The sequence below is a fragment of the Grus americana genome, chromosome Z (assembly GCF_028858705.1).
Source record: "Grus americana isolate bGruAme1 chromosome Z, bGruAme1.mat, whole genome shotgun sequence".
Classification (NCBI taxonomy): domain Eukaryota; kingdom Metazoa; phylum Chordata; class Aves; order Gruiformes; family Gruidae; genus Grus; species Grus americana.
The window spans coordinates 70,379,774-70,406,888 of NC_072891.1; the positions used below are offsets into that span (position 1 = coordinate 70,379,774).

General features: G+C 41.0%; 1 protein-coding gene and 1 long non-coding RNA gene across 4 annotated transcripts; both read left to right on the top strand.

Moving 5' to 3' along the window:
- The first annotated feature begins 1,477 nt into the window (after positions 1–1,477).
- LOC129199725 (uncharacterized) lies at positions 1,478–4,022 on the top strand. The gene is made up of 3 exons (XR_008574725.1): positions 1,478–1,592; positions 2,118–2,182; positions 3,431–4,022. It is a non-coding gene; the product is annotated as an uncharacterized LOC129199725 (long non-coding RNA).
- A 1,853-nt stretch (positions 4,023–5,875) lies between these two features.
- CDO1 (cysteine dioxygenase type 1) lies at positions 5,876–16,290 on the top strand. Of its 3 annotated transcripts, XM_054810627.1 has the most exons (6): positions 5,876–6,248; positions 8,652–8,729; positions 10,666–10,823; positions 13,308–13,481; positions 13,629–13,637; positions 15,490–16,290. In XM_054810627.1, exons 1-6 carry the CDS (start codon positions 6,052–6,054, stop codon positions 15,552–15,554), a joined length of 681 nt encoding a protein of 226 aa, XP_054666602.1. In that variant the 5' UTR covers positions 5,876–6,051; the 3' UTR covers positions 15,555–16,290. The 3 variants fall into 3 exon arrangements, with proteins under 3 accessions (XP_054666602.1, XP_054666600.1, XP_054666601.1); XM_054810625.1 differs by lacking the exon at positions 13,629–13,637 and having other exon boundaries at positions 5,913–6,248; positions 13,308–13,477; XM_054810626.1 differs by lacking the exons at positions 5,876–6,248; positions 13,629–13,637 and adding an exon at positions 6,804–6,827 and having other exon boundaries at positions 13,308–13,477.
- The last annotated feature ends 10,825 nt before the right edge of the window (positions 16,291–27,115 follow it).

Sequence of the window (27,115 nt, forward strand, 5' to 3'; positions counted from 1 at the left end):
TAGTGGATACACAGTCCCAATTTCAGGTGAGATTTGATCCCATGTACGCACATTGAGAAGAATTAAACTTTGGCAAGAAAAACATTGTCCCTTTTTGAACTCCAGGAGCAATCTCAGAACTTTTTTTAAATGGTTCTCCAGCTTCCCCTCCATGTAATCATCACATATGTGCTTGCTCTAAATGCCTACCGATACCTAGATCCTGCAACACTTTGTTAAGATTATAGATCATGAGGAAGTACTACTTATACATCTCCATTCACTCACACCTTTCCTTATTAGAAGTAGATGTTGAATATTAAATAGTAATATTTAGGAAAAAGTACAGGAGTCTCAGTGTCCTTGCTCTGTATCTTCTCATGGAATAATTTCACATGAAAATTATATATATGAGATATATATAAAAATATATATATATAAATTGGTCTGAGGGAATATAATGTTAAAATATAATTGCACAGCAGGCTTAAGCATAAAAAAAAAGGAGGGGGAGTTGAGTTACATGTTCCAATTGCAAAAATCAGTATATGACAATAAAGCAGACAAAAATGTCTCTCCCTGAAACCTGGTTCGGTAACAGAACTAATAACCCTAGCAACGTTTGGGAGCTAAAATGCATTGAGAGCTCTTAAGCTCTGAAACAGAAAACCTCAAAGAAGAGAAGGGCTCCAAACAGGAAACTGCACACTAAATATTGTCAGCGCAGAGAATACTAGCCAGCACTTTAGCTTTCCATATAAATACCACACATTGAAAGAAACAGAAACTTATTTTAAAGTGTTTTTCTCACAGAGAGAAATGTCAATATTTTATATTTTATTTATAACACAGACGTAGTGCACTAACCTCCCACCGAAAAGTGGATCAAACTGATTTCTTCCAAGAGTCCTTTCTGTGCGTTGTGGTTTAATGCCTCACAGCTCTTCAGTGTGGTTTATTTTGTTCCTTCAGCAGTACACATGCTGTTTAGTAGTTGTTAGCATTTTCAGTGTATGGCATGTGGTGCCCTCATTTCACTCATTGATTACTGCATTTTGTAGTCTAATGATATTTCACTTCATGATCTGTGTTTGATACGATTTGTTCTCAGACTTTTTTTGTGAATCACTGTGCAAGCAGCAGGTTCTCATGCAAAATCTGTTGTGTACTGAGGAATCGATCTAACTTTCCAGGCTATATGACGGAGGGACAGCCACAGTGCTGTTCCACAACCCCAGAAGGAGTCATCCCACTTGGATGTAGGGTTCAATAATCATTTAGCTTGGTCTTCCAGATTGGAGTTTGGGAGCTGCTGCTTTAGATGGTGCATTGCTTCCAAACAGCAGTCTGAGTGACGTCTGCAACAAACATTTACTTATGTTTCCTCCTGATTATAACCTGGAAGGTCTCTTCTGTGCAATTGGTATCCTTCCAAGAGTTCAAAGATCTTCATGTGAAATAAAAGGGACAGAACTCTAGGTGTCATAGGCTGAGGCACTTTGGGTTTTCAGGTGCAGGATGAAGTCCTTAAATTATACAAAGCTTAAAGGAAAAGGCAGGAACCCTTTTGTAATGCTTTGGGACTACCCAACACAATGTTGTATTTCAGTAAGGTGAGTTTCCTTGGTGCCAGTTATTAACCTTTTATCTGTATTATGATCTGTGTGACAAAATGTTGTCTTCTATTATGCCTCCTCAGAGAGGTATTGCCATTGAGTCATCTAGGCCTAAAACTTGCACTACAGCTGCAGATCCAGATTTTCTCTTAAAAAAGCCCTCTCTACAAATGTAAAGATACTTAGTTGAACAGAGACTTAATACCATTGGTAAAGGGCTAAAACCTGTCGTGTCTGGAGGAGGAGATGTAAATGCTCATTATTGGGTTGAAGTGCTATTACCTGTCCAGGCTCACAGACCAAAGAGACACAGTATAGTTATTTGCTGCAATAGTCTGAGGATTCAGACACCTTGAATCCCACTTTTGACTTGTCCACGATTTTTATTTGGAATGACCCAATGCATTATAAAATCTTCAATCCCAAGTTACATATGCAGACCCAATATATGGTGCAGAGTGTCTAACAGTGAAGTTCATTAATGCCATCAATGTTAATTGAAGCTTTTCCTCAATACGTCAGGAGAAAAACCCTGTGAGCTGCACCCCAATAGGAGATGAGGTGCCAATATATGCTTGGGTAAGCTGGTAAGTCTGTCTTGGACTTAGACATCATGCCCAATGATTGCTTGAAGTGCTTACACCTGTCTTTTAGACAATAGTTGAGTGGTTGGGCATCTGTCTGTAAAGCAAAGTTTCTGTGATTAAAGCCCAAACTCCCATTTTCCAAAACAAGGCTTTAACTGTCAGGGTATCAGCAGGAATGGTTTATTGGTTTCCTCTCTGCCTCTCAATGAAGTTATGTCACAAAGAATGCAAGAATGATTCACTTTCAATGTAAACCCTCTGAGGTTCTGTGCTTTTCACAAGGGCTGCAAAATGTGAAATGCAGGAAAAGATCTTAGACTTTCATGCTTCTTCCCCGAGGCTACATGCTTGCTCTTTATATGTAGCCCAAAGACTATACATCCACTTTAGGGACTGGGTATTTGAGCACATGAGTATGAAGTACCCATGTGTTGTCCTACAGATGTCATAGCGTCACACAGCTTCAGGAGAACCAAATGTGATTACGTATCTCCTCTGAGAAACACCAAGGTGTGCCATCATTAAGCAAAGCTCATTAGCTCATTTATCAGAGAAACAAGGTACGAGACCTTGATTACAGGAACTAGCAAATGTAGTTCTTGCAGAATTATTCAATGGGAATATAGTACTAAATACCTGCTAATGATGAAAAGCCAAGGACTGAGAGAACTGGTGCTACCCAAACACAGGGTGAGACACCTAATTTGTGAGGCATGTTGGTACAGTAGAGTTCTGATTAAAAAATTATTGTTTCTGTAGTTTCTTACACTTCATTGTTGTGTGACTATCCATGATACCGTTACTGGTGTGTATTCCAGCTCCTGAGGAACTAAACACCAGCTGCAGTGTTGCATCCTGCATTGTAAGATACCTAGATGTCAATCACTGTGCCATTTGCCTCAGCTTTGGACTTATTTTTCAAATAAGCTTTAAGTAATTGGTCTTGAAAGGAACCTAAGCTTTTTGGTTTTGAAAGTTACAACATCCCTTACACTTGTTGGAATAAAGCCTCCCACAGACTGACTATTATTCTGTACTAATAGAACAGTTGAGAAATATGGGCAATAGTTAATTTCTACAAGGATATGAATATATGATTTTCAGAAATAAAAATAAATGGGTAAAATGATGCACAATCATTTGTAAGAAACACAACCAAGAATGTGAAGACAATTCCTATGCTGTGTGGATTACAATGTTCTCTTCTTCTTTTTTCTTTTTTCTTTTTTTTTTTTTTTTAATTTTCAGTGACAGATGTCCTCAGTGACTGAAGCTAGAATGTTAACTGCTGTATGTGCTCAGATTCTTGCACCATTTCTGTCCATGGAGTATTAGCAAAAACACAAGCTGCAGAGCCATAAACACTGTTCCTAGTGATTTTCATGCAATCAAGTAATAGACACCTATAGAACTTTCCAGGATCAACAAGTAATGTTGAAAGATTCAAAATGAAAAACTTTTGAATAGGAGCAAATAAAAGTATAAGATTTTCTATTACTACTAAAGAAATTTAAGGTTTTGGTAATCAAGGAGAAAACTTTAACAAATTGGTACAGTGATATAGGTGAGCTATAATAAACAACAGCAGTTTGAAACTGCAGTAGGGAGATCCAGCCTGATCCCTTGGTTGTAACAGAGGAAGATATAAAATGTCCTTTTGCTTTTACTAACAGTATTTAAAAGAATCACGAATGATCCTGTCAAAATTGTGGCAAAGGAGTCAAAGTTCTGAGGTTTCTGGGATTCACTGCAGAAGCATAATTCATTTTTTTTTCTGGATTTAAATACCAGAACATCACCAAACACATACATATGCAAATAAGCAGAGTGACATTCTAACTGCCGGAAAGTAATTTAAATCAGATTCTGGGAATATCAGAATAAAAACAACAACAAAAATGTTTGAAAGCTTATCTCTGTTCATTTCACAACCCACTTTGGTAATCTTTACAACAACTTATTCTGGTAAGATGTTTTATTCCTTTGGGCAGTGTTTCTGACAACCTCTAAAATTATGTGAATTCTGCCTTTGAAATAAATAACATAGGGCGTTTCACACTAATTCTTTGGAACCTACAGCAATTTTAATGGTGTCCATATGGGAATACTCAAGCAAGTACTGAAAAGAAGCGCTATTTGCCCATACAATCTTTTGACACCAACCAATAGCTAAAACAGACCTGAGGCAAATTTCATTAAGAAATAAGGCATTCATTCCTAGCTGTGAGTTTGGACAAGTTACCAAGGAAAGTGATGTGCTCCTTCACTACCTGCGGTTCTCCCAGGAAGACTGGATGTTTTCCTCTTTAACCACACATGGCTGTTGACATCAGTGCTGGTGTATCCTGGCTGTGTTTCAGAGATTCAGGATGGCCTTAGGTTCTTTCAGACCTTAAAAAGTCTGCTTGAAATCATCACAGTTCTCTCTCGCACACATGCACACACAAACACAACTTGTTAAAAAAGTCACGATAAGGTTAGGCCTGCTTTCTGTGTGCCAGGAGAGGCTCTTTCTGGACTGATGCCTGACAATGTACCTATTCAGTTCAGTCATTTGTATTTCACTCCAATGCACTAGATCCCAGCCACATTTAAATCTATGGGAATGTATTCCTGACTGCAGTGGTGCCAGAAATTCATCCAGCCTCTCAAGTTGTAGCTACTGTATTAATGGTGCTTCTTTTTCTCACACCTACTTGATGCAGAGGTCAGGAAGAGGGAAGGGAAAGCAAGCACGCTAGAAATCCCTCAATGTAACTGTCCCTAAGGGGGATTGCAAGCTGCCAGTATTATGAGCACCTTTAAGCCTCAGAACTACAGCAGACCACAGCACCAATCTGCTTACTTCCAGCCCCACAATCATCAGGCTGAATATCTAAATAGCCGAACTTTTTTTTTTAAAGAAAAGATGGATTTTTAAAAACACAATTCTATGACATATAGTGAATTCCATTGCCAGAATTCATGACTAATAAACATCCTATTAACAGGTGAGTTGGAGATGAAGACAGCTGGCATGACATCTGTTTGGTCTGCAACCAGTATATAGGTTTCGCAGACTGAGGAGTGTGAGGATTTCATCTTAGCATGGCCTCCTTTGTCCCATTTGTTACATTTCTAGGTGTCACACTGAGTGCAAACGTTCACAGCAGCCCTAAACGTGACTGCAGAGTGCATGGTTTTCAAGGAACAGCACTTTCAGCAGTATAAAGTAACCTCCAGCAGCAATTTTCTGTGTGAAATAGATACCAGTGCTTTTTGCTTTGCTTTTAAATAGAGCTTCTAGATGTATTTTTTCTAAGGCAAGCCTCAAATTAACACTACTTCAGTGCAGCTTATCCGCATGGAAGCTTCTTCCTCTGTGATACAAGTAACGGGGGCAGTGGCAGGCCACGCTTTGTAAGCCGCAGACCTTGTCCAAAAGGGATGAAGCCGTGCACACAAAGGGGTCTGGCAGGGAAACTCGCGTGGAGGCTGCTGCCGGGAGAGATGCTTTCCACCCAGCGGCGACAGCCACTTCTTCACTTCGTATTCCCTCCACCGGGGATATCAGAGAGCCAAACGCCTGCCTGCCCGAGGCGTTAAAGCCCGACCTGCTCTGCACCGCCCGGGCTCGCTGGATGGGCTGACGGCGGCCGGAGCGGAGGCAGAAGCAGGCAGTGCGAGGTGCGCCGTTGCGGCCGGCTCTGTCTGCCCCCGCCCGCCAGGGCCGGTGGCCCCGCTCCCGGGGACGGGCACGGCTGGCCGCGGGCCCGCCCGCCGCCGCCGCCCGGCCCCTCCGCCCGCCGGGGCGGTGGTAGGCTCCCGCCGTGCCTCCCGGCGCATAAAGGGAGGCGGCGGGGGCCGGCCGGGGGCAGCGGCTGACGGCGATGGAGCAACCGGCGATGATGGAACAGCCGGTGCAGACGGAGACGTGGAAGGCGCGGAGCCTGGAGGAGCTGATCCGCATCCTCCATCGGATATTCGCCGAGGACAAAGTCAGCGTGGAAGAAGTGCAGGCGCTGATGGAATCGTACGAGAGCAACCCCGAGGAGTGGCTGCAGTACGCCAAATTCGACCAGTACAGGTACAAAACACCCCCGAGCAGGGAGATCCTGGCGCCTCTCACCGTGCAAGCGGGGCAGAGCCGCGGACGGGGAGCGGGGACCACCGGAACGCAGGGCGGACGCCTACCCCTCTTTCTCCCTCGACCCGACTCGGCTGACAGCCCGTCCGGCAACGCGCAGAGGGGGTGAAGGGCAAAGGCCCCCGGGGGGAGGACGACGGGGGGGCGGGGGGGGGGCCACCGCACCGATCCGCGGTGCCCTGCGGCGGGGCCGGGCGGGGGCGGGGAGCGGGCGGGGCGGCGGCGGCCAATGGAGGCATCGGCGGGCGGCTGCCCCGCACAAGGCACCGGCGGTCCCCCGGCTGCGGTCCTGCGGGTCGCCCGCAGGACCGCAGCCGGGGGACCGCCGGTGCGTGGTGCCACTCCGACCCGCGGGGATAATCCATGGAGGAGACAGGAACGCGCTGAAGTAACAACAACAACAACAACAGCAAATTTAAAAAAATAGCCCAAAAGAAGCATATCAGCAGCAGAAACCGCTCCGCGGGGCTTGCACGGAGGTTGCACGGTGTGCTGGGATGGGGAACAGACTGATCCCAAGTGGGTGTTTGTAGAGGAACCCGTGCGTGTATTTGCGGCCTTACCGGTGGGTCGGGAGCCGTCTGCCCCCCACGCTTCAGTCCCTTCCTCCTGCGGGTAGTGCTGGTCGAGGCTTTTTGCTGTTTGCCAGTTGGAAGGAAAAATACTTGTTAGGGTTTTGAGTCACTCCTATTTTGTTAACAACTATTTTTTTTCCTGCCATTGGTGGTGTCCCTGTCTTAAATTTCAATATTATTTGAGCATTTCCTTTTAAAAAGAAACAACTGCCCCCCCCCCCCAACCCCCAAAACTTTTCTTTTTAACCTTGCTGTCATGAAAGCATCACTCTGGCTTGATTGTTTTTTAACCTTTCACCTCGTGGTGATTATCTGCCATTCAGAACAAATCACAAAATTTGTAACAGAACATAAGAAACTAAGAATTGGAAAAACAAAGTGTGCTAACATTAGAAGTAGCATGGCAGCCTTTTTTTTTGTTTGTTTTTGGGTTTTTGTGGCCAGCCAGACCTGCTGTACAGAAATAATAACACTTGAAAAGTTTAGTCAAGTGCCAGCATTGATTGCTTATGTTCTGGCATCATCAGAAAAATATTTCTATCCAATATACGCACAAATTGTGGATGCAGTGAGAGGTAGCATATAGATATACATGTTATGCTTGGAAAGTAATTTGTTATGAGCATCCTATCTTGATTTAAATAGAGTAGTCTTATGGGGAAACTAATGAAAAAACATTTGGTTGATATCAGTGCACTTTCTGTGTGCCCCTGCTTGCATCTTTTAGGCAAGAGTGAGGCATCCTGTCATTGGCATAAATACTTGCTTTACTTGGCAAAGAGTGAATAGTCATGACTAGAGCTAAAATGAAACCAGGACATCCCACTGGGTTACTTGCACCACGACAGCTGGAAGCACAAGCCCCAGACCAGAAGAGCCGCATATGGAAAGTAATGTATAGAGCAAAATCCCAGTCCCTTCTCTAGTGAACTTTTCAATGTGACAAGATGAGCAGGAGCTCAGGGGAGGCTTGCAGGATAGTAGAAGGAAACAAATATAAGATGTTGCTATTAAAGATGTTTCCAAGCCCTGACAGCAAATCACAGTTTAGAGCACACACATGGATAAAAAGCCTTTAGGAGGAAGCTTATTCTGTCCCATCTACAACTTAGCATATGAAAAATCTTTTTTAGGAATCTTGCTCTGATGAACTTTGTTTAGAAGTAGATGCTGGCAGAAATTACCCCACAGGTCATTTATCCACACATGAATGCTATAGTACAAGACATAGAACTTTCAGGAACAGAGTAGAAGGACAGTGTATGGAAAGCCTGACGTCTTATTTCTTTGGGTTTTTGGCGTTGTACAAATGAGTGCTGCGTAACAGAAGGAAAGCCAAGAATATCTGAAAAGGAGCTGCAGAAGAATGTAACCATGTATTTTTCTTGTTTCATTGCAGTCGTCTGTTTCTAATTATAAGCCAGCTGCTGAAGTGACTTCATTCAATAACTATTTTGATTTGATCCTGTCTACCACATTAGTCTCAGACTCACGGTTCCCAAACTCCAATCATCTATGTAATTCAAAAGCAATATGATTATAAAATATTAAATATGTAAATTTCTTTTCTTTCCAGAAAAAGAACTCTTACCAAAAAAAAGCTTAAAAACACCATTTATTTTATTTTTCCCCATGTAAAACTTGGCTTTCAAGGAAAAGAAGAAAAAGGATTTATATATGTCACAACCTTCTTTCATAAATATGTATGTATAATGTTATCTTTTATAGGCACATCAGTACAGTAAAAAGCAAACACTTTGTATTTCAGGTATACGAGAAATCTTGTGGACAATGGAAATGGAAAGTTCAACTTGATGATCTTGTGCTGGGGTGAAGGGCATGGCAGGTTTGTATTCAAAGACTATGGTTTTAGCAGACAGATATAAAGCCACTGTATCTTTCACTGTCATAGAAATAATCAGCCCCAAGTGAGCTATCAGAAAGTGTCTGGAAACTAAGCAGTGCAGAGCTCCTCTTGGTATAGCAGTCCTGAATATTTGCTATATTTTTTTGTGAGTTTGTACCTCGTGAACATTTTTAGAGCACTCTTGTAAAAATGCTCTGTTTTTCTACCAAATCTAAGCTTCCTTTTTGTCAGAGGAAGTTTTTAGTTCCAGAGATACAGTGGGTCCTGTGGGTGTACAACGGACCTGTACAACACTTGGTTACAGAAGCAGGACTTAGTGCAGTTTAAGTAGTCTTTGTTCTGTCACGGTGTTTAAACGCCACCTCTGTGACACGAAGAGAAAAGTAGGTTCAGATTAGGACTGTGGGCTGTGAGGAGGGAGCCCCTTTCCAGGAGTACTTGGCATTCTTTAGGTTCACACATCCCATCTCCTCCCTCAAAACGGACCACACTGCTGATGTGGCCTCTGGAGTTGTATATGCAGACTGTACACTGTGTTCTGTAGTCCTACAAACGTGAGGGCAGGATCTGTCCCTTGGGGGGGTCTTTCACAAAATATGGAATAACAAAACTTGCAGGTTTTGACTGATTGTTCTTGCATATAAATAGAAAATTTAAGGAAATATCAGAGTTGGGGTTTTTTGTTTGTTTTAATTGAGCATGCAATTGAACATTTATAGTATTCTCTAAGGGATGCCATGATGTTATACTCAGAGGGATATAGGAACCAAGCCCACCACCTCTACTCCTTCCAGGCTATTCCCACAAAGCCTATAATTTATGTCAAACTGTGTTTGAGTTGGATGAGCATTTGCTAGAGCTAGATTGAGACCACAAGTTGTTTTTGCTTCCTACATGAGGAGGATCAGATTGTTCTCATGGCTTGTGGAAGGAGCGTGACAACGTGGCATTTGTGAACTGTTCTGTGCCTGGAGCAAGCTCTGCTCTCTTGGCATCTCAGTTAGTAAGAAACTCTGACATTTGTTTACTGAAAACAGTAATGTACAACTACCAAGTTTTTGACCGAAATGCAGTAGCATTGTACTTCTGGGAGGGTCAAATTCCCCCCTTCTTCCTCACCCCTGAGGAGTGGAGGACTCTCCCTTTGTCCTAATGCCATTGACTTCTGTAATAGTCATCTAATTAAAAAAAAAACAAACCAGAACTAAACTGCGTATCTAGCCCATATGTCTTCAAATGTAGCAATTACAATGTACTTTGGAGCAAGGAGACAGATCTAGCAAGCAGACAAATCATACCAGATCCTGCTGTTTAGTTCATGTTTTGCCAAACTAGTGAAATTAACAGCTTACTGTTTCTGATTGTACTTAGTACTATCAGAGTGAGAGATAGAGCACTTTTTCTTCAACAAGTGCCTGTGCACCCCAGCAGTAAAGAGACCATAGAAATTAAGCAGAAGTAGCTCATTTCTCCCATGTTTTGGGAGTGAGCATAGTGGATTTGCAAATGTCAGGTATACCTGCAAGTTTATACCCGCCTCTCCTTGGGGTCACTGTGGGAAGCGTCGTTTTGTTTCTTGACCCACAAGAGTTTTTATGTTCTGAAGAATTTTTCTGTCCTCCTTCAGACTTCTTTTGTATTTCTCTGTGGCAAAGTCATAGGCTGATCAATACCTGACTCTTCTCCAAGTCCTGCTATACGTGAGCTTATGCCAATATGTTTCTGAAACAGCAGTTTTAAGTAGGCATACCTTAGTCACGGTGAATCTTTTTTCCCTAAGGTTTTTGTGCAATGGCATTTCATTCTAGGGCTATGTCCAGATACAATATGTTAAGCCATCTGTCCTATTTGCTGTACTGAAATGAAATTAACTATGTATATCACACTGAGTTGGGTTATTCTTTTACATATATAGCAGCATCCATGATCACACTGACTCACACTGCTTTATGAAGATCCTCCAGGGAAATCTAAAGGAAACACTGTTTGAATGGCCTGAGAAAAAGGGGAATGGTGAAATGACTAAGAAATCTGAACGAGTTTTGAGGGAAAATCACTGTGCCTACATTAATGGTAAGCTATTAAGCTTGTTTTGACAACACCTTGTCTATGAGTATTATTCCTAACAGAAGAGTTCATCTGCTCTCTGTTCTCCTGCCTTTAACAGTATAATATTATTGGCTTTATGCACAGTTTAAGAACGTAACTCTCTGGATTCTGCACAAACCTGTATTTAGATTTAATAAAACGAGTACTTTTAACTCAATCTTAAGATATTGCAGCAATTGCTTGATAATTAAATATGCTGGGTATCTCTAGACCAAGCAGCCTTCAGTATTGTGTCCCTAATGACTATCAGGAATTGCTTGTAAATATAGACCTTAAATAGTATTTTGTGAGAAATAAGTGAACCAAAGTTTAGATTTTTTTCAAAGAAATAATCCTTTTGGTCAGTCATGGAAATCCTAGGTGAAAAATGTAAAAGCTGTCTATGGAATAAATTGACAAGCCAGGAGCAGAAGCCCCAATCCTCAGTGCTACTTCTGGACTCAATTAACAAAAGACTGTAGTGCTGAAATGCAGCATCAGCAGAATTGAAATGCTCAAGTCTACCCAATCTACAAAAAAATATTGCCTGACTGCACAGATGCTGAGAGACAATTAAGTCTCCACCACTAAGGCTCCCTAGGTACCTAAATTTATGCCATTACACATATCTGTAACCATCACCACGTTGTGCTACACTGGAGGCCATCCTGGAGTGGCCAGCTGGGTGTAATGTATTCTGATCCTATGACAGACATGGCACACCATGCTGAACAGCAATGAGTTCAGCAGAACAGAGGCAAAGTGTCAGGGGCTGTCTGCCTTTTGTGTGATGAGTTAAAAACTGGAGCACACACCTTGTGGGGCTGACCTTGGGAACTCCCCAGTTGGAGGCAGCCTCATGTTGGGTTATGGACTAAGCCAGGGTAAGGGTGCTGGGGAAGAAAGACTAGTGCTTTGCAGCCCTCTGTTGATGGTATGCCGTACTAAGTGAAAACACAAAATCCATAGGACAGGAAATGCAAGAAGGAGCTTGACATGTCCATTGATACTCCCATGCCAGGGACGTGGGTTCTCAGACTCAGGACAGGTTTCCCTACCTATGTGGTTCTTTCCGATGCAAGCAATTGCATCCTGTGTGCATCTGATCCAAAGCTTCCCTGGTTGTTTTAAACAAATTTGTTATCCAGTTGTCTGAGGCAGTTTGGATCTCTGCCATGTTTTATAACAGATATTTTGGTTTACAAGAAACAGGTGAAATAAGTAGAAGGGAAACACTGACAGTGTGTTGATTGCCCTAACTACCTCAGTAATGAGTGACCTTCACGTTTCTATTGTGCTCTTCTTGGTTGCTCTTGCACTTTAAGGTTAGAACCCACTAAACAGAGTTTATTTGAATCCCCCATTAGATAAACACGGATTTAGGACTTTTTTCCCCTACCTCCTCTATTTAGATAAACTATGTTAATGGCAGTTAGAGCTTACACTTCAAATATATCAGAGTTAAGAGTGTACTCAGGATTCTTGGGGTATCATGCCTATGTTGCACAATACAGGTCTAGGTATTATATAACATATTTATTCAAGTACAAAGGCCTGAGTTTTTACAGCAGGGTCATAAATTTAAATTCAAAGTCTCTTTCAAGTAACTCAAAAATTCCACTTTAGTGTAGATTGGAAATGGTTTGATTCATGGATGTGATTCTTCATACCTTACATTTTTATGTAATAGCTGGATTTCTACGCCGCTGTTGCAGAAAGTGCCACTACTTCATTAGTAACCATGCAACAGACAGTGCCTTGTTTTATTACATGTTCAATAATGCTTACTATTCAGTTAAGGTTGGAAGTACGCCAGTCACTAGTAATTTATCACCTTAGTCAAAAGAGCAGACGAATGAAAAGCCGATTCTCCAAACTAATAAATTGGAAGGATTAATTAGGAAACAGATGCCTGCAGTAGAGGACAACTACATCTCTGTCCATAACTCCATGCCCCAAATACATGTAGCTGACCTTTAATGTGACTGATAACCTTGTTACCAAGCTAAGAATTAGCTTTTTCCCTGTAAAATGTCTTGCTAGTTTTTAGAAACACAAACCTTCCTGCTTCTGGAACATCTATAACAACAGCATCTCCTAGGAAAGTAAATAACCTTGAAGTCCTTTGGGAATGATAGCTAGGAAATTACTGACAGCATGGCCTTCCTTAAGTTTCTGTGGATTTCTATTGGCCTTTATCCTGTAGCAGATAATCCAGAAGTTACATGAAGTGTGTAAGACAATAATGTATTTTGAATTAACTGTGTATTTAGGAATCTGGGAGATTTCTGAATTAGAGAGCAGCAGTCAAATTCCCTGTACCGAGTTACTTGTTGCCCACAAAAGTGCAGGCATACCTAACTGGCTTGCTCATGATTTTTGGTTTAGAAAGCATTTTTCCAGGCATTTGAGATCTCGTTAAATCTTGCTGCTAACACAACCTCTTGTTTCTTGCCCTCGGTGGTGTAGACTCCATTGGCCTGCACCGTGTGGAGAACATAAGCCACACGGAGTCTGCTGTTAGCCTGCATTTGTACAGCCCACCCTTCGACAGCTGTAACACCTTTGATCAGAGGACTGGACACAAGCACAAAGTCAAGATGACCTTCTACAGCCAGTTTGGAGAAAGGACTCCCTGTGTAAGTACAAGATAGCACTCGATTTGCACTTCCCTCGTGCAAATCCCTTCCCTGCTTTCTAGTTTGCCTCTCCTTCATCAGCAGGAGACCAGTTCTGAGCAGAGAGGAGGGTTAGTGAGAATTTTGCCACTAGCTAAGCATCTTCAGGCAGCAAATGATGGTAAATGCAACCTCGTCAATGGAAAACTGTGAAGCAGCTACATTGTTTTGGCCAGCTTCAGTCACGTGAAACTTTTCCTGCCTGAACCGTTGTGCCAAAAAGCATCCCATTTCAAGTCAGTTAGTTTAAACCTTGTAGCTTACTGTGAAGTAAAGAATTCCTTAATAAAGTTATATTTAATTCTTTAAGATCAAAACTTTGACACAGAAAGACTCACTTTGAGAGTAGAGTGGCTGGCTGTTGTCTGCATTTTTGCGCAAGTGCATGAGATTTTATTTGGATATAAGAGAAATCTCGAGATCAGCTTTGGGGGACCAAGCTAGGACATCTGAGAGAGTTTAATAGGCTTCCTTTTAGTGCTCTTCCATGCATTGGGAAACAAAACTACTTATATGGGGAGAAAAGACAGATTCTTGATGTTCAGCCACAGAGAGTCAAAGACTGTTTGGTTTTGTTAGATAGAGAAGACTTTCACCTTTCACTGACAGCAGAAATTCAGTGCTCAGGAGTTTCCTGGAGTGAGCCCTTAGGATGATCCAGTTAAAGTTTTATATAATTGACAAGTATCATGTAAATTATTTCTTTGAAGGTTATCACATTACGTGATTGCAACTTTACAAAACAGCTGAAACACAAACTTTTACCTTCCTGAGTTTGAAAGGTCCTTGAGAAAGTAAACTCAAATTCATAATTCAGATTTTAAAGGGAAATAAACATGGAAAAATGTTGAACAAAATTCACACAAGAAATCAGTGTCTGCTTGCTTTCTCTTTAAGTGTTTATTGAATATTAAATATGTAAGATAACAAGCGAGACTACATGTTTTGACTTGGTCTATTTTCCTACCCCTGATCAGTAACCAACTGGTAGTGTTTGTACCTTTTGTGGGAAGCTGGATCTGGCTTACAGGAGAGAGGCAAATCTTAATCATTTGGTCTCTTTCATGAATTCCTGTAAATGGAATTCCAGTAAGGGGGAAAGTGGTAGCGAGTCTCAGCCATCCAGCTGCCTGAAATGACTCACACTACAAAAACCTTCTGGTCTCAGTGAGGGTTTCTGGAAAGCTGACTGGAAAATTAAACTCTCTTCTACTTAACAGATCTCAAAAGGATATAGGAAGACAGAGAACTGTAAGTTAAAAACACCAAGAGAGTAATGTAAAGTATACTTGTGTATCCTTTATGAGTGAGATCTGCCTAGCTAAAGCACACTCAGTGCTTCCTCTTTGCCTTAAATTTTTCTGCAGGTAAAACACACACGTAAATCCTTAGTGGCTTCTGGCCATAATGAAGTGTTAATTAAGTAAATCTCCCATAAATACATAACAAGTTATATAGGCCTAATAATTAAAATAGTATGTAATATATCCAAAGACTTGCCCATGGAAGTAACTGTTTACAAAGTTCAGGTACAAACCATGAGAACACTGATCCAAAAGTTCACTGAGGGAAAACTGATTTTGTCTTGGGTGTCACAGCACATCAGTTCCTGCTGCCAGGAATTCTGCTGGGGTAGGTATTTTTTCTTTGCAGCCTGTCTTCCAAGCTGGACTTTCAAGCAGTTTCTGTCAAAATGAAGTAGAGCAGAGTATTGGGGAGAAAAGATAGCCTGAAGGAGGAAGCACTCGTCAGCTGTCCCTTCTACTGTGGGCTTGCTCATGGTCACATAGAGCCAATGGACAGGGTGATTTTGTCAGGTGCACGGTGGCCTCTGTACCACTCTGGCAAGGACTACTGGCAGTGTATACGCAAGGTATTTTAAGGTGCTGAGCTTACTCTGGGAATAAAGGCCCATGCTGAGGTCATGAAGTAAGTGGTGACTGGTGACAGCAACCTCTCCTCTTTCCTTTTAGGGGACAGTTGTGCCGCAGGAGAACAACTGAGAAGCACCAGCACACGGCTGCATAAGACCTGCTGAATGTTTAACCAGGGACAGAAGACTCGCATGGCTAAGGCCGACAGCCAGCTATATTTCTATACCTTGTACATAGAAGTACACTAGGGCAGCTTCCAGGCCACCCACAGTTCCCCCCCGAGCGAATGCCGGTTATGGGACACTAAGCTAACTAGTGCCATAAACTACTTCAGAGGTTAGATGCCTTTTCTTAGGCTCCTGTCAGAATTAAGTAGTTTGATTTCTGATTCTAGCCTCTTTTTAATTCCACTTCTGATACCACACTGAGAATATCAGAAATAGGGTTTTAAAACATCATCTGACACTACTTAATAGGCCTAGGTGTATGTATGCTCTCAATGTAATTAATAACTGTATAAACTTCTAAGCTTCCAGTCACTTGTACCTATGGGTAGTACACTAGATACAACTAACAGCAGCTCTTTCTTTCTTTCTTTCTTTCTTTCTTTCTTTCTTTTTTTTTTTTTTTAATTAAGACTTTTAGGTTTTAATGCTCTAGGCCATTTTGATAGTTTTGTGCATTTTTTACTTTTTATTTTTTACAATTTCATTTGTCAGATCTTGTTTTAAATAGGAGCAGCAAAATGCTTCATGTACAATGATTTTCAAAACTGATTGGGCAGAGATTTGGGTTTTTAATAAGACTAATCATACTTAATTCCGCTAATGTCCAGTTTCCAGAGTATTCTGTATAGCTACTGAAGAAGGTAACTGAAATAAAACTGGATTTGTGCACAGATTTCAAAGTTTTCAGCCTTTTTCTCCTGTTCACTAAAATATTTATCGCAATTTACCAAAATCCACATTCCTCATGAACGTCTAAGTCTTTTCCAAGCAATATACTATTAGAAAAGGCTTTAAAAATTTGAAAGTATTTCAAACATGCGAAGAATCCTGATCCCAATTAAGTTGGTGGGAGTCCTGATGCTTAGCTGGTGGGAGTCACTGATGCTTAGTTTTATCCTCTGGATTTAGTTACAAGGAAAGAACTATCTCGAATAAAGTTAACTCTCATTAAATATACCACAATCAGCAAAGCTGCCCTGCATTGAGGCTATCCCATTAATTTAATGCAGCTAGTAGATAAGACAAGTAGAGAATGTATAGCAAGTCTCCTAGTCTTGTAGGTGACTGCTGGTTACTCAGGCAGCAGTTTAAGTTTTAACAGTATCTTTTTCACATGAGTCACATATTTCTCTCCATATTGACAAGCCCAGAAAATACTTATTTTATGAGACTCTGTGTCCAGGGAGGCTGTGTCAAATTTTCAAAAAATGTTTGAGCAGTGTAAGAGTTTTAAATGAATGTATGCCCTTGGGCTGTAATTACTTCTTGAGGGCAAGTGAGACAGCAGAGGTGCTTTGCAATATTTTTCCCCTTCCGGGGCGGGGGGGGGGGGGGGGGGAAGAAAGGGGACATGGAGGGAGAAGAAAGGAAAAAAAAAAAAAAAAGAAAAAAAAAAAGATAAAGCAGGCCTAAAGGCAAAAGAACAGGGATAAGGATAAGCATCAGCAGTAAGTGAGGATTGTCTGCATGAGGTGGACCTGGATGCTGTGGCAAAAAGGGGTCAAGGGAATATGCAGCCCAAAACTGGAAGAAGCATTAGGAGCAATGACACTGCAGGTGTAAAGAATCCCCTGTGCTTTTACTGGGCTCCAGCATACCCCAGAGTTTAGCATGTTTCTTTCTCATTCACTGTGAACCATTTCCCGAAAAATCTTGTCAAGCCAGATGTTGGGCTTGAGCATCTTAATTTGTCATGGCTCAAGTTGCTGTGACAGTGTCAGAGCAGCAGAGATAAGCTGTGGCTAGCAGTCCTGCCACCCTGCTCATACCAGGTCATCTAGAGCAAGTAGTTCAGGATTACGTCCAGTTGGGCTTTGAGTATCTCCAAGGATGGAGGCACCACAGCCTCTCTGGGCAAACTCTTCCAGTGTTTGACCACCCTCACAGTAAAAAAAGCCTTATGTTTAAACAAAATGTCTTGCATTTCAGTTTGCACCCACTACTTGCCCTCCTCCCCCATTTCACAGGACATGAGCAGTTCCACTTAACTAACTTCAAATATAGCGTGTTCATCATGCTTTTGTTTACCAGGTAAAATTAAGGGACAAACCCAACAGCTTGTAGATCACAGATTCAGTCACATCAAGGGAATGATCAGAGACACAGCCAAGAAGCACTGCAGCAATGACAGCAGCTATCTGTACCAAGATCCATTGATACAGAAACTTTAAGCAGTACTCCAACTAGTCACGCACATGCCTAGCAAGTGAAGCAGAGGAAATATAAGCAGAAAAGATAACAATTATCTACCCAAGTTGTCCCAAACACTGTTTGGCCATGGTAAACATGATATCATACATTGCACAGAATAATATGGGAATTTCAGTATTTCAGAACAAGGTACTCACCAGGTAATTATGCCCTCCATACCAGAAACATATGGTGATAGCCTATCCAACATAAAGATCACTAATACCTCAAGAGAAATGATTAATTTGGTCCAGAGTCCTTAGAACAAATACCACAGCTGTCACCTTTACTACTTCCTAAGCACAAGCATAAAGCTAATACCTACCAAAAGCAATATTTAGTCAATAAATATGAAGCGATACAATTAGAAATAGAGCCACCTTTTCACTTACACAAATATGTTCAGATAACCTGTGCTAGCTTAAAACACAGAAACCAGTAACAACAAAATAGTATTTGCACATTATTATGGCTGAACAGCCAAGGTATTAAACCTTCTACTGTATAGAGCACTTGAGTTTTGGAGTAGTGCTAACTGGCCGGTTGATGGCATAGCAATATGCTGGAGGCTGACAATTAGCTTTCATTGGGCAATGAACAGATGTTTAGCATTTCATATGCTTTCATCTGGGAAGATGCTATTGTTATTACAGTGTCACTGTAAATTGAAGAGAGTTTAACATTTACTTGGGTTACAACTAAGATGCTTAAGTGGTAAGAGATACTGCCCTAAACCGTTAGTACTACTAATCATTCAGGCTGGCAACAGCAGGAGGAACTCAGACTAACTATGGTTTGGCTCATCAACAAAGATTTCGGTGAAGGAACTTCAACAGAAAGACATAGGGAGGCAAAGTAATGCCAGGAATGGGGTGAAGTGCAATGTTTACATGAATTCAGCAAATTGTGTTTGGTTGTTTTGGAGAATCATTATTAGAAATTTTGCAAGAAGAGAAGTCATTTATCAAACGCATGTTTTACATGGGAAGGCTCTGTAGCAAAGGCTGCCTGGGAAGGCATATACCATATGCAAGGGAAAAGCTGACGACAGTGACTTTTCCAGGAATGGAAATGCTATTCCTGTCTGTGTGGCTGTGACTGATGACAACTGGGCTCACAGAAGCTCAGGACGTGTTCTGGGGGTTTCCACCTATGTATAACCAGCAGGTGAGCAGCTTGTTTTTCTTCTCTTGCTGAGGTGTGGGAGCTCTGAAGCCTCTAACACAAATTGTTGGGGGGAGAGGGTCCCTTGCTGCGTAAACAGAGTTTCTTAATGTTCTTGTGGATAATTGAGCCTAGAGTTACTTTCTAACTCAGTACAAATTCTTAGCATACACGAATTACTTCAATTTGTCATTTAAGCCTTGGTGACAATTAAGTCTTTTGATGTTTAAGCATTATTAATCTTCTTCCATTGTTGAGCAACACAGCAGAATCAAAAATCCACCCTATATGTAACCCTGCTTCTGTTACAAAGTTTTTTCCCTAAACCACAAAGACACAAGATGTGCTATTCACTAGCTAATCCTTACAGTTATTTTTTCACACTCCTCTCATGGCCAAGAGAAAGCTGTGTTGCAAGAATATAGCCTTCCCAAGGTTAAAAGAGGTGACCTGCCTACAGTGACTCTGTTTGCAGAGACAAGCAGAATGACATGAAGCTCAGTACTTTTCAACCATACTATATATTCTGCTCCTGATAGTTTAGCTCATGAAAGACTTTGCTGTCCTTAAATGCCAGAAAGTCTTATGTTCCAGGCATGGACAGTAGCTCCAGCCTCTCTGGCTGGTAAAGGAAGCAAAACTACCATGGACTAATTGTGCAGGCCTTCGAGACTAGTTCTGACTCTTACTTTATTCAATAATTAGATCTCATATCTTTGAATCCTGTGGGTGCTTTATACTGCATTGTATTTCTTCAGGGATGAATGACCCCCAAAATAGGGATAGACAGACTCTTCTAACCTTATTGATCTTTCCTGCATGCTACACAAGAAATGTTTGGGATTTTTTTAAAAAATAATGAAACACCTCATGTCTTTTCCAGACCTGTTTCCTCTTTGCTTTTACTCTCCAATTCAATAAAAGCCTTTGGTACAGACAGATGAGTACATTGTTTTCTCTTAAAGCTTAACTTCTTGACATCTGAGATGTGCCTCCTTCCTGTCTCATTGTAGGTTCAGAGGAACACATAATGTCAAAATCAACTCTATTTGCACTTCGTTTCCCAATAGGAAAAAAAAAATCCTTTTCTGAACCACAAAGATAAAGTGTATATGCTGTTCACTGGCTCATGCTTTGGTTTATTTTTTCATGCTCATCCTAGTCTTGGTTTCAGATTTGTATTCTTTGAGACCCCTGTGCTCTCCCAGGTTTAGTTTAGCTATCTGGCTGACCTATGGCCAATGGTGGTGAAGATCATTTTAAAACCTGATAATTAAATGTGAATTAATGTATTTTTAGGGGATGAGACTTCATTAGCCTACTTCCTTAATTCATAATAATGAAAGAAATTATGTAAGAGGATTGTGTGGCACATGCTACTCTGATCTGGCCAGTGTCCCTGAGATCCACATAAATCACAAAGCTATCACCAGCAAAACATGTTCCCTGACCAGAAAGCAAAATTTCTGCTCCAAAAGAGAGGTACATCCTGTTCTCTGCTCTCACTTGGTAGTTAGATTCAGATCCTCAGTATCTCTGGGGTTTTAATTTTTGTTTGTTTTTTAAATCACACTGTGAATGCAAAGTGTTTCATTTTCTTTGTAAGTCACTATCTCAGGACACTCTGAGAGCAGCAGCCAGAAAAATGAACCCCCTCTTCTCTCCCTAGCTGAAAAAGATACCCCTGCAACACATCACCTCTTTGCAATCATCACTCTGATCAAATAAGCATGTTGAAAAATGTTTCTTCCATTGTTTCTACCTGCAGGCAAGCACAAAGCTTTGCCCTTAAGAGAACTGCAAAGCAGCCAGGTGAGTGCTTGGTGCTAGGTGCAGAGACCTGCCGGTCACACACTTAGAGGATGGCCCTGAATGTGCATGTCCTAAGCATGAGAACCAGCAATCCTGAGGAGCAGGAATAACTCTGGAGATTAGAGAACTACTCTAAATGCTGAGGGTCTGTTGCTACTGCAAAGACCAAGTTCATTTGAGGTCTGGTTACATACGGTTATAGAAACCCTGGCTTGAATTTTACACTGAAATATTGAAAAACCTGCTGAGAGTCACTCAGACTTGTGGCATATAGCTATTCCTTTGTCGTAACTAGGGCTCTGAATGGGCCCGGGACTGCTCGTATGAGAATATTTACCAAGCATATTCATAGGAAAGAAAACAGGATTTGTAAAAGCTTGCTTCAAAGGAAATGTGCAAAACAGCCCTGTTTAATCTCAGAGGCTGGAGGAAGCCTTATCACCTTTTTGGGCTAGATCTTTATTCAATATAGATTGGAATAGCAATACTGCCATCAACCAACTCATGATGTTTTTCATTGGTTGAAACAGTGGTTCTTATTTTAAGCCTTTACTGGGACTGAGTGCTTAATTCTGGTTAAATTTATTACCTGACATTTCAAACTGTGGCCATCCCTGAACATGGTTACTTATGAGTGAAAAGGTGCTCCCTCAGTGCTTGAGGAAAGATTTAACTTCCAGTGTTTCATGCTGGCCAGGAGTATTCAGAATTAAAGTCTTCAGATAAATGGCAAGTGTGAGAGGAAAAGCCCCTTCCCACATCATTGCATCAGTTAAAACGAAGAGCACACCTGTCTGCTTTTGCATTTCACTTCATTGCTTCATTGCAACATAAACTCAGATTAAGGAGGTCCTTTCATTTGTAATACCTACTCTGGGGTTCTAATATCATGGAAAAATAAAACCCTTGGGTTAAGGTTTATAGTCTGAATTTTGGCCCCTGCTCTGTTGGCACAAAGCTCTTGGAAAAAAAAGCAAGTCATCTGCAGGCTCCCTAAACTTAGAATTTTTGTTAACACAGTGGTTAGGGCATTTTGCAGAGCACTGCAATATTCCAGTTGTAAACTTTCTTAAACCAGGTAGGAAAAGCACTCAAGGTTTTCAATGAAAATGAAATGCATAAGGTACAATAACATAAATTATTATTGTCTTCTTGCATGCAAGTGATATCACTAGTGCCATTCCTCCATGGATCATGGAAGTATGTTATAGGTATTAGAGAAGTAGGCTCTGATACACCAGATGAGCTAAATTATGTCTAAAGTAACTTGTATAGCCTCAATGGCTGCAGCATTTGATCTCCTAAAAATATTTATTCCTACTGTATCAAGCCTGTGGCAGGTGAGTAATATTAAGTTCTTCAATAATAAGGAAATTGAGGCAGAGTGAAATTGGTCACCTTCTGTCAGACAAATGTGTTGTAAACTCCCTGCTAGTTTCCAATCCACTTAGCTAGTCTATATTTCTATTGCTGTCTAAAAAAAATCATCTTCCATGTAGAGCTAAAAAATAAGGAGAGTAAATGTTCTTATAGAGCATCTATAGTTCAGTTACCTTGCACTTCTATTGTAAGACTAAAAAGTTGAACTAAGACTTGGAAATATCAAATGTTCCTTTACAGGGAAAGCCCACACCCGAAGGAAATAATACTACTATTTTGTAGTAATCCTTGACTCTGAAGTCACAATCATAACATTCAATAAAAGCATCTTTCGTAATCAAAAAGTCCCAAAGAGTTATGCAGGTCTTTTCCACAGAGCTGAAAATTATTCAAAACAAATGGAAAATTCTTTCCATAGACTCATACTAAAATAAAGGTGGGGTTTTGGGAACCAGTTAGATCTAAACAAAACAAGACCCAAATATTGACTTGCCTTTGGAATTCCCTTATTTGCATCTATGGAGCAGCTAGTAAGAGGATCCTGAGTAAATGAGTGAGTCACGGAGTCACTGCAACATTAAATGCTTACCTAAATTATAAGTAATTTCTTTGAAACAGTTGCTTCTCTCTGTTATTTGAATATCCATAAGTGATATCTCACTATCACTTGAGAAAAATTAGGTGATTGCAAATGATTGCATGTTCACAGCACCACTAGCCTGGGCTTGCAACCTGTGTTGAGAACCATCTATACAGTATGACAGAGAGATTCCAAAACTTAGCCTTTGCCTTGGGCTGCAGTCTCCCTGGATTAACTGTGTGAAGACATTTGTCCAGTTCAGTGAGGAACATTCAGAAGTAAGACTCACCAATGATTTGAAATGGACAGGCCAAGCAGTTGCTACCTCCAGCTATCTGTCTACCCATCTATTTTACAAAGGCTAGGGCTGAAGCTGCTTCTGAGCACCAACAGTCTTTGCATATTAAGACACATGGAAATTAATGCTGTTTGTTACATGCAGAGCAGTAAATCATCAGAGTTCATGGGGAGCAGTAAATCATCAGAGTTCATGAGGAGCTGCACGTACTTTTGGCTGACCCTGGTGCAAGGTGGAAAGGAAAGTGTGGTGGTCAGGTCACATTCAATAAACAGTGAAGCAGCAACCACTTCAACTGTCAGCTACCTCCTTCAGATTTCGGAAGGGAAGAAAGAAAACATTTTGGTGTTGTACCAGGTCTACTGACTGACATGACAGCTTGGGAGCACTAGCAGTTGCTTTAGCTCTCTACGCAGACACTCTAATCTTGTTGTTAAAGAAATACAGTGGCCTGAAGCAGCTTCTTCTCATGGCCCTAGTGAAAAGCAGCAGCACATTAAGTTAGCACAGAGATACACTTGCATACTACCCCATGCTCTGGGTTCATGGAAGTGAACCCATGTTCAAATAAACAGAATTTAAATAGCCGTGCATGAGGAACCATGCAGCAAAGAAGGAAAGATGATGTCTTTAGACCAAGCAGTTCCACTGGCAGTAATCATGAGGTTCTAAGACCAGAATTGCCTACACAAACCAGATCTCAAATGAATTTTTTATAGAAGTCTTCAATCAATCAACTCTCAGTCTTTGCTTCCTAAGATCACATAAGATCTCCCCATGTAAGATTCCCCTGAGGACTCTGGGGAAAACATTCCCTTAGAAAAGATGTGGAATTATTGATTGGTGAAAGGGCAATGGCTTAGCAGTTAAAAGCAGTGCTGATTTCTCAATGTTATTGCTACCCATGTTATTGTGATGCAAATAGCTTATACCAAACATTAAGAATGCTGAGAAGAGATTTATTTTTGTTTAGTAAGTACATGAAGTTCCTACTAGGGGCCAAAGTACATGGCCTTGTCTACAAGGGTGGGGACATCATGGGTTATAGGAGCCAGTATCGCCATCTCACTTGAATGAATCATGGGTGTATCTGGACTTGTTGTTTTTTGCTGATTGATAGAGATCTGCTGCAGTACACTCACTGGACCACTGTTCTGGGGTACACACTGGGCTCTTAAATGCTTTTGGGATGCTGCAGCTCTGTTGGTGCTTCTCCTAAGCTCAGATTCTTTATGGGACACAGGACCTCACAAGCCAGCTGCCTTCTCAGTTTCCTTCTCAGGTTCCTTCTCAAGTTCCTTCTCAGGTAACTTCTCAGGTAACTTCTCAGGTTACCGTTGGCTTTTCCAGATTTGTCAGTAGTTTCCATGCATTCATCCTTTGGCATCACATTTCTGGATGAGGCACAAGGAAGGTAATTGACTTGCAGGTGATCATGATGGGGCGTCTTTGTGATAGGGTGAGCCTTGCAACTCAATTTTACAATTCATAAATTAGTAAGAATAATGCCCCAGAGACCTATACAAAATAAAACATTACTTCTTTCCACAAGTGTCATTAGACCAGCTAGTACAATTAAGAAAGATGGACAGGTTTCAGGCACATACAACCTTTTCCTGCATGGAGACATATGATTTCATCTCAGAAGAAATTTATGTCTAAGATGGCAATCTGCTGGTTGACAGGAAGGTTCCTGATGGAGTTGGGAATCTTTTACAGAAGGGTAATATCAGCTCCTTCCCCCCCAGAAAAAAAAAAAAAAGAGCAATAAAATGTGATTTGCAAAATAAGTCAGTGATTAAGTTCAGACAGGTTTTTCAGACAAATGCTTTTGTAATAAATCTTGAGTTTTACCATTGACTCCCATGGAAGTACAACTGGATTCAGTGGTGTTGATCTCAATCCTAATGATGTAAGGGTGAGTTTTTGCAGTTGTGGGGTTGGAAAGGGCAGCACCAATGCCGTAATGTCTTTATTCCTGTTAGATCCCCTTCAGCAAAGGCAGCTATCATTTATAAATTCCCGTAAACTCTCCTGGGTCAAACAGGAGACAGACTGTTTCTTCAAGAGGTGCCTAGCACCGGAAGTGCCTGGGCTAGCTGAGGTCTGAGACTCCATGATGGTTTTTGTCATGTTCTGGCACCATACCACTTATTTTCTTTACTTTCCGATTACTTTTCATTGCAGGACACAATGTTAGTTCATCTCACAGGAATTTGTTTACTGCTTCCACTATTCCAAGCCTCTTTCCTGGGTAGTTTTCAACTTGGAAATTATGTTTTTCCACACAGACACATTTTTTTCAACTACAGTTCCAATGAGATACTTTCTTTTTTCCACTTTTTGTCTTACTCTGGTAAGTGGCATTACTACTCACTGAAGAACTGGCTGGTCTGCAGCTGTGTTTCTCAGTATGGATGAAGGTTTTCTCAAGTTAAGAGGGTGTCATCTTTGCTGGATGCTGACCAGTAATATCTCATTGTAGTAAAAGCAGGGAAAATAAGCCAGATGTGGTTTGGACCTTATTTTTCACTAGCTGGGGTCTGTGGGAATGTAGTATTAGCTCACAATCTGGTTTTATTTCCTCTTTTTTTTTCCTTTTTCCATCTTGTTTTCTCTCCTTTTTCCTCTTGATTTTCTATCCTAGATTCTTCCCCCCTGCCCAATCTTATTTTGCATGCATCATGGGCTACAGCCAGGATAGGGAATTTGATTACGTGGAAAAGCTCTGACAAAGCAGAGTGGATGGTTTAAAGGGATGGGCAAAGCAACACATCTAGTGTGGAAGATGTGTAGATTTTTCTTCCACTCTTCTACTGTATTCTTTTCAAACATCTTCAAACTATATCTTATTTCAGGGCTTGAACCTCCCAAACAAATGCACCAAATTGACAGGATTCTCTGTCTTGCCTCTCTCCTTTGTAGTCCATGGTGGTTATATCAAGGCTAACAGGCCTGTGTGCATTAGAGGTATCAGCTTCCATAGGGACCTCACATTTGCTAGCATTAATGCTTCCTGCTTTAAGTCAAATAGATAAGATGATATGGTTACAACTGCGGCATTGAAGGAGGAGGATATTGAAATAACAAAGAAATTGTTGTTTCAGAATGAAGAGTCACCATAATCTGCAAGACCTTTTCTTGGGAGTCCTTTTAACGCCTAAGACCAAACTCTAAGAGGTTGTATATGGCTAAGGCAAGAAACAAGAGAGAATTCAAGAGCCAGATCTGCTGTCTGTGCAAACAAAATGCTCAGTACCTTCTGGGGGAGCTGTGGTAGACATCTTCATTGCTGTGCGGTGTCGATGATGTACCATCGCACTAGTGTGGCCATGATGGAGTAGGGAAGTGGAACCACACCCCACATTACCAGAACAGCTCAAGGTTAAATGTAACAGAAACCCTAGCAGCCAACAGGAAAGGTTCTGCTGGTATGTTGCACAGTAGCAGCTGGAAGCTTCTGGCTTTTACTCTAAACCTGGCTTGTTTAAGATCTGTGTGTTTCTCCTTCAGTAGTAAAATATTTTAAATCATAATACAGTTTAAAATAGAGCACATATTACGTCACACTATAATAAACAATCTTCACTATCACTTGGGAAGATCAAAACTTAAAAACTGTTTCATAATATGCAAACATTTCAGATTTATTTAACATTTTATGCTTTCCTTGGATGTATGAATTTTCTACTTTCTAAATATAATCTACTTGCTAAATATATAAACTCAGCTAAACTGAATATTCAGGAAAAGCAAATTGGGAGGGTTCTGTGGGGTAATTTTTCCTGTTCTGAGAATGTAAATTGAATAGTGCATCCCAAAGAGATGAGTAAGATTCTTTGCCAAAAGTTTTGGTGGTTTTTTTAATAAAAATAATTATAATGATGAGACATGTGCCATTTTAGGACAGGTTGTTATATGCAACCAACTGTATCTATCTGTATATAACCAACTCTAAACAACTGTATCTATATCTGTATGTATGGATCGCATATATGCCTGTTCATAAACAAGGAAATAGGAATTATTTATTCAAGAACTAAATTTAAATATCAAGTCCTGCCTGGCTGCCTT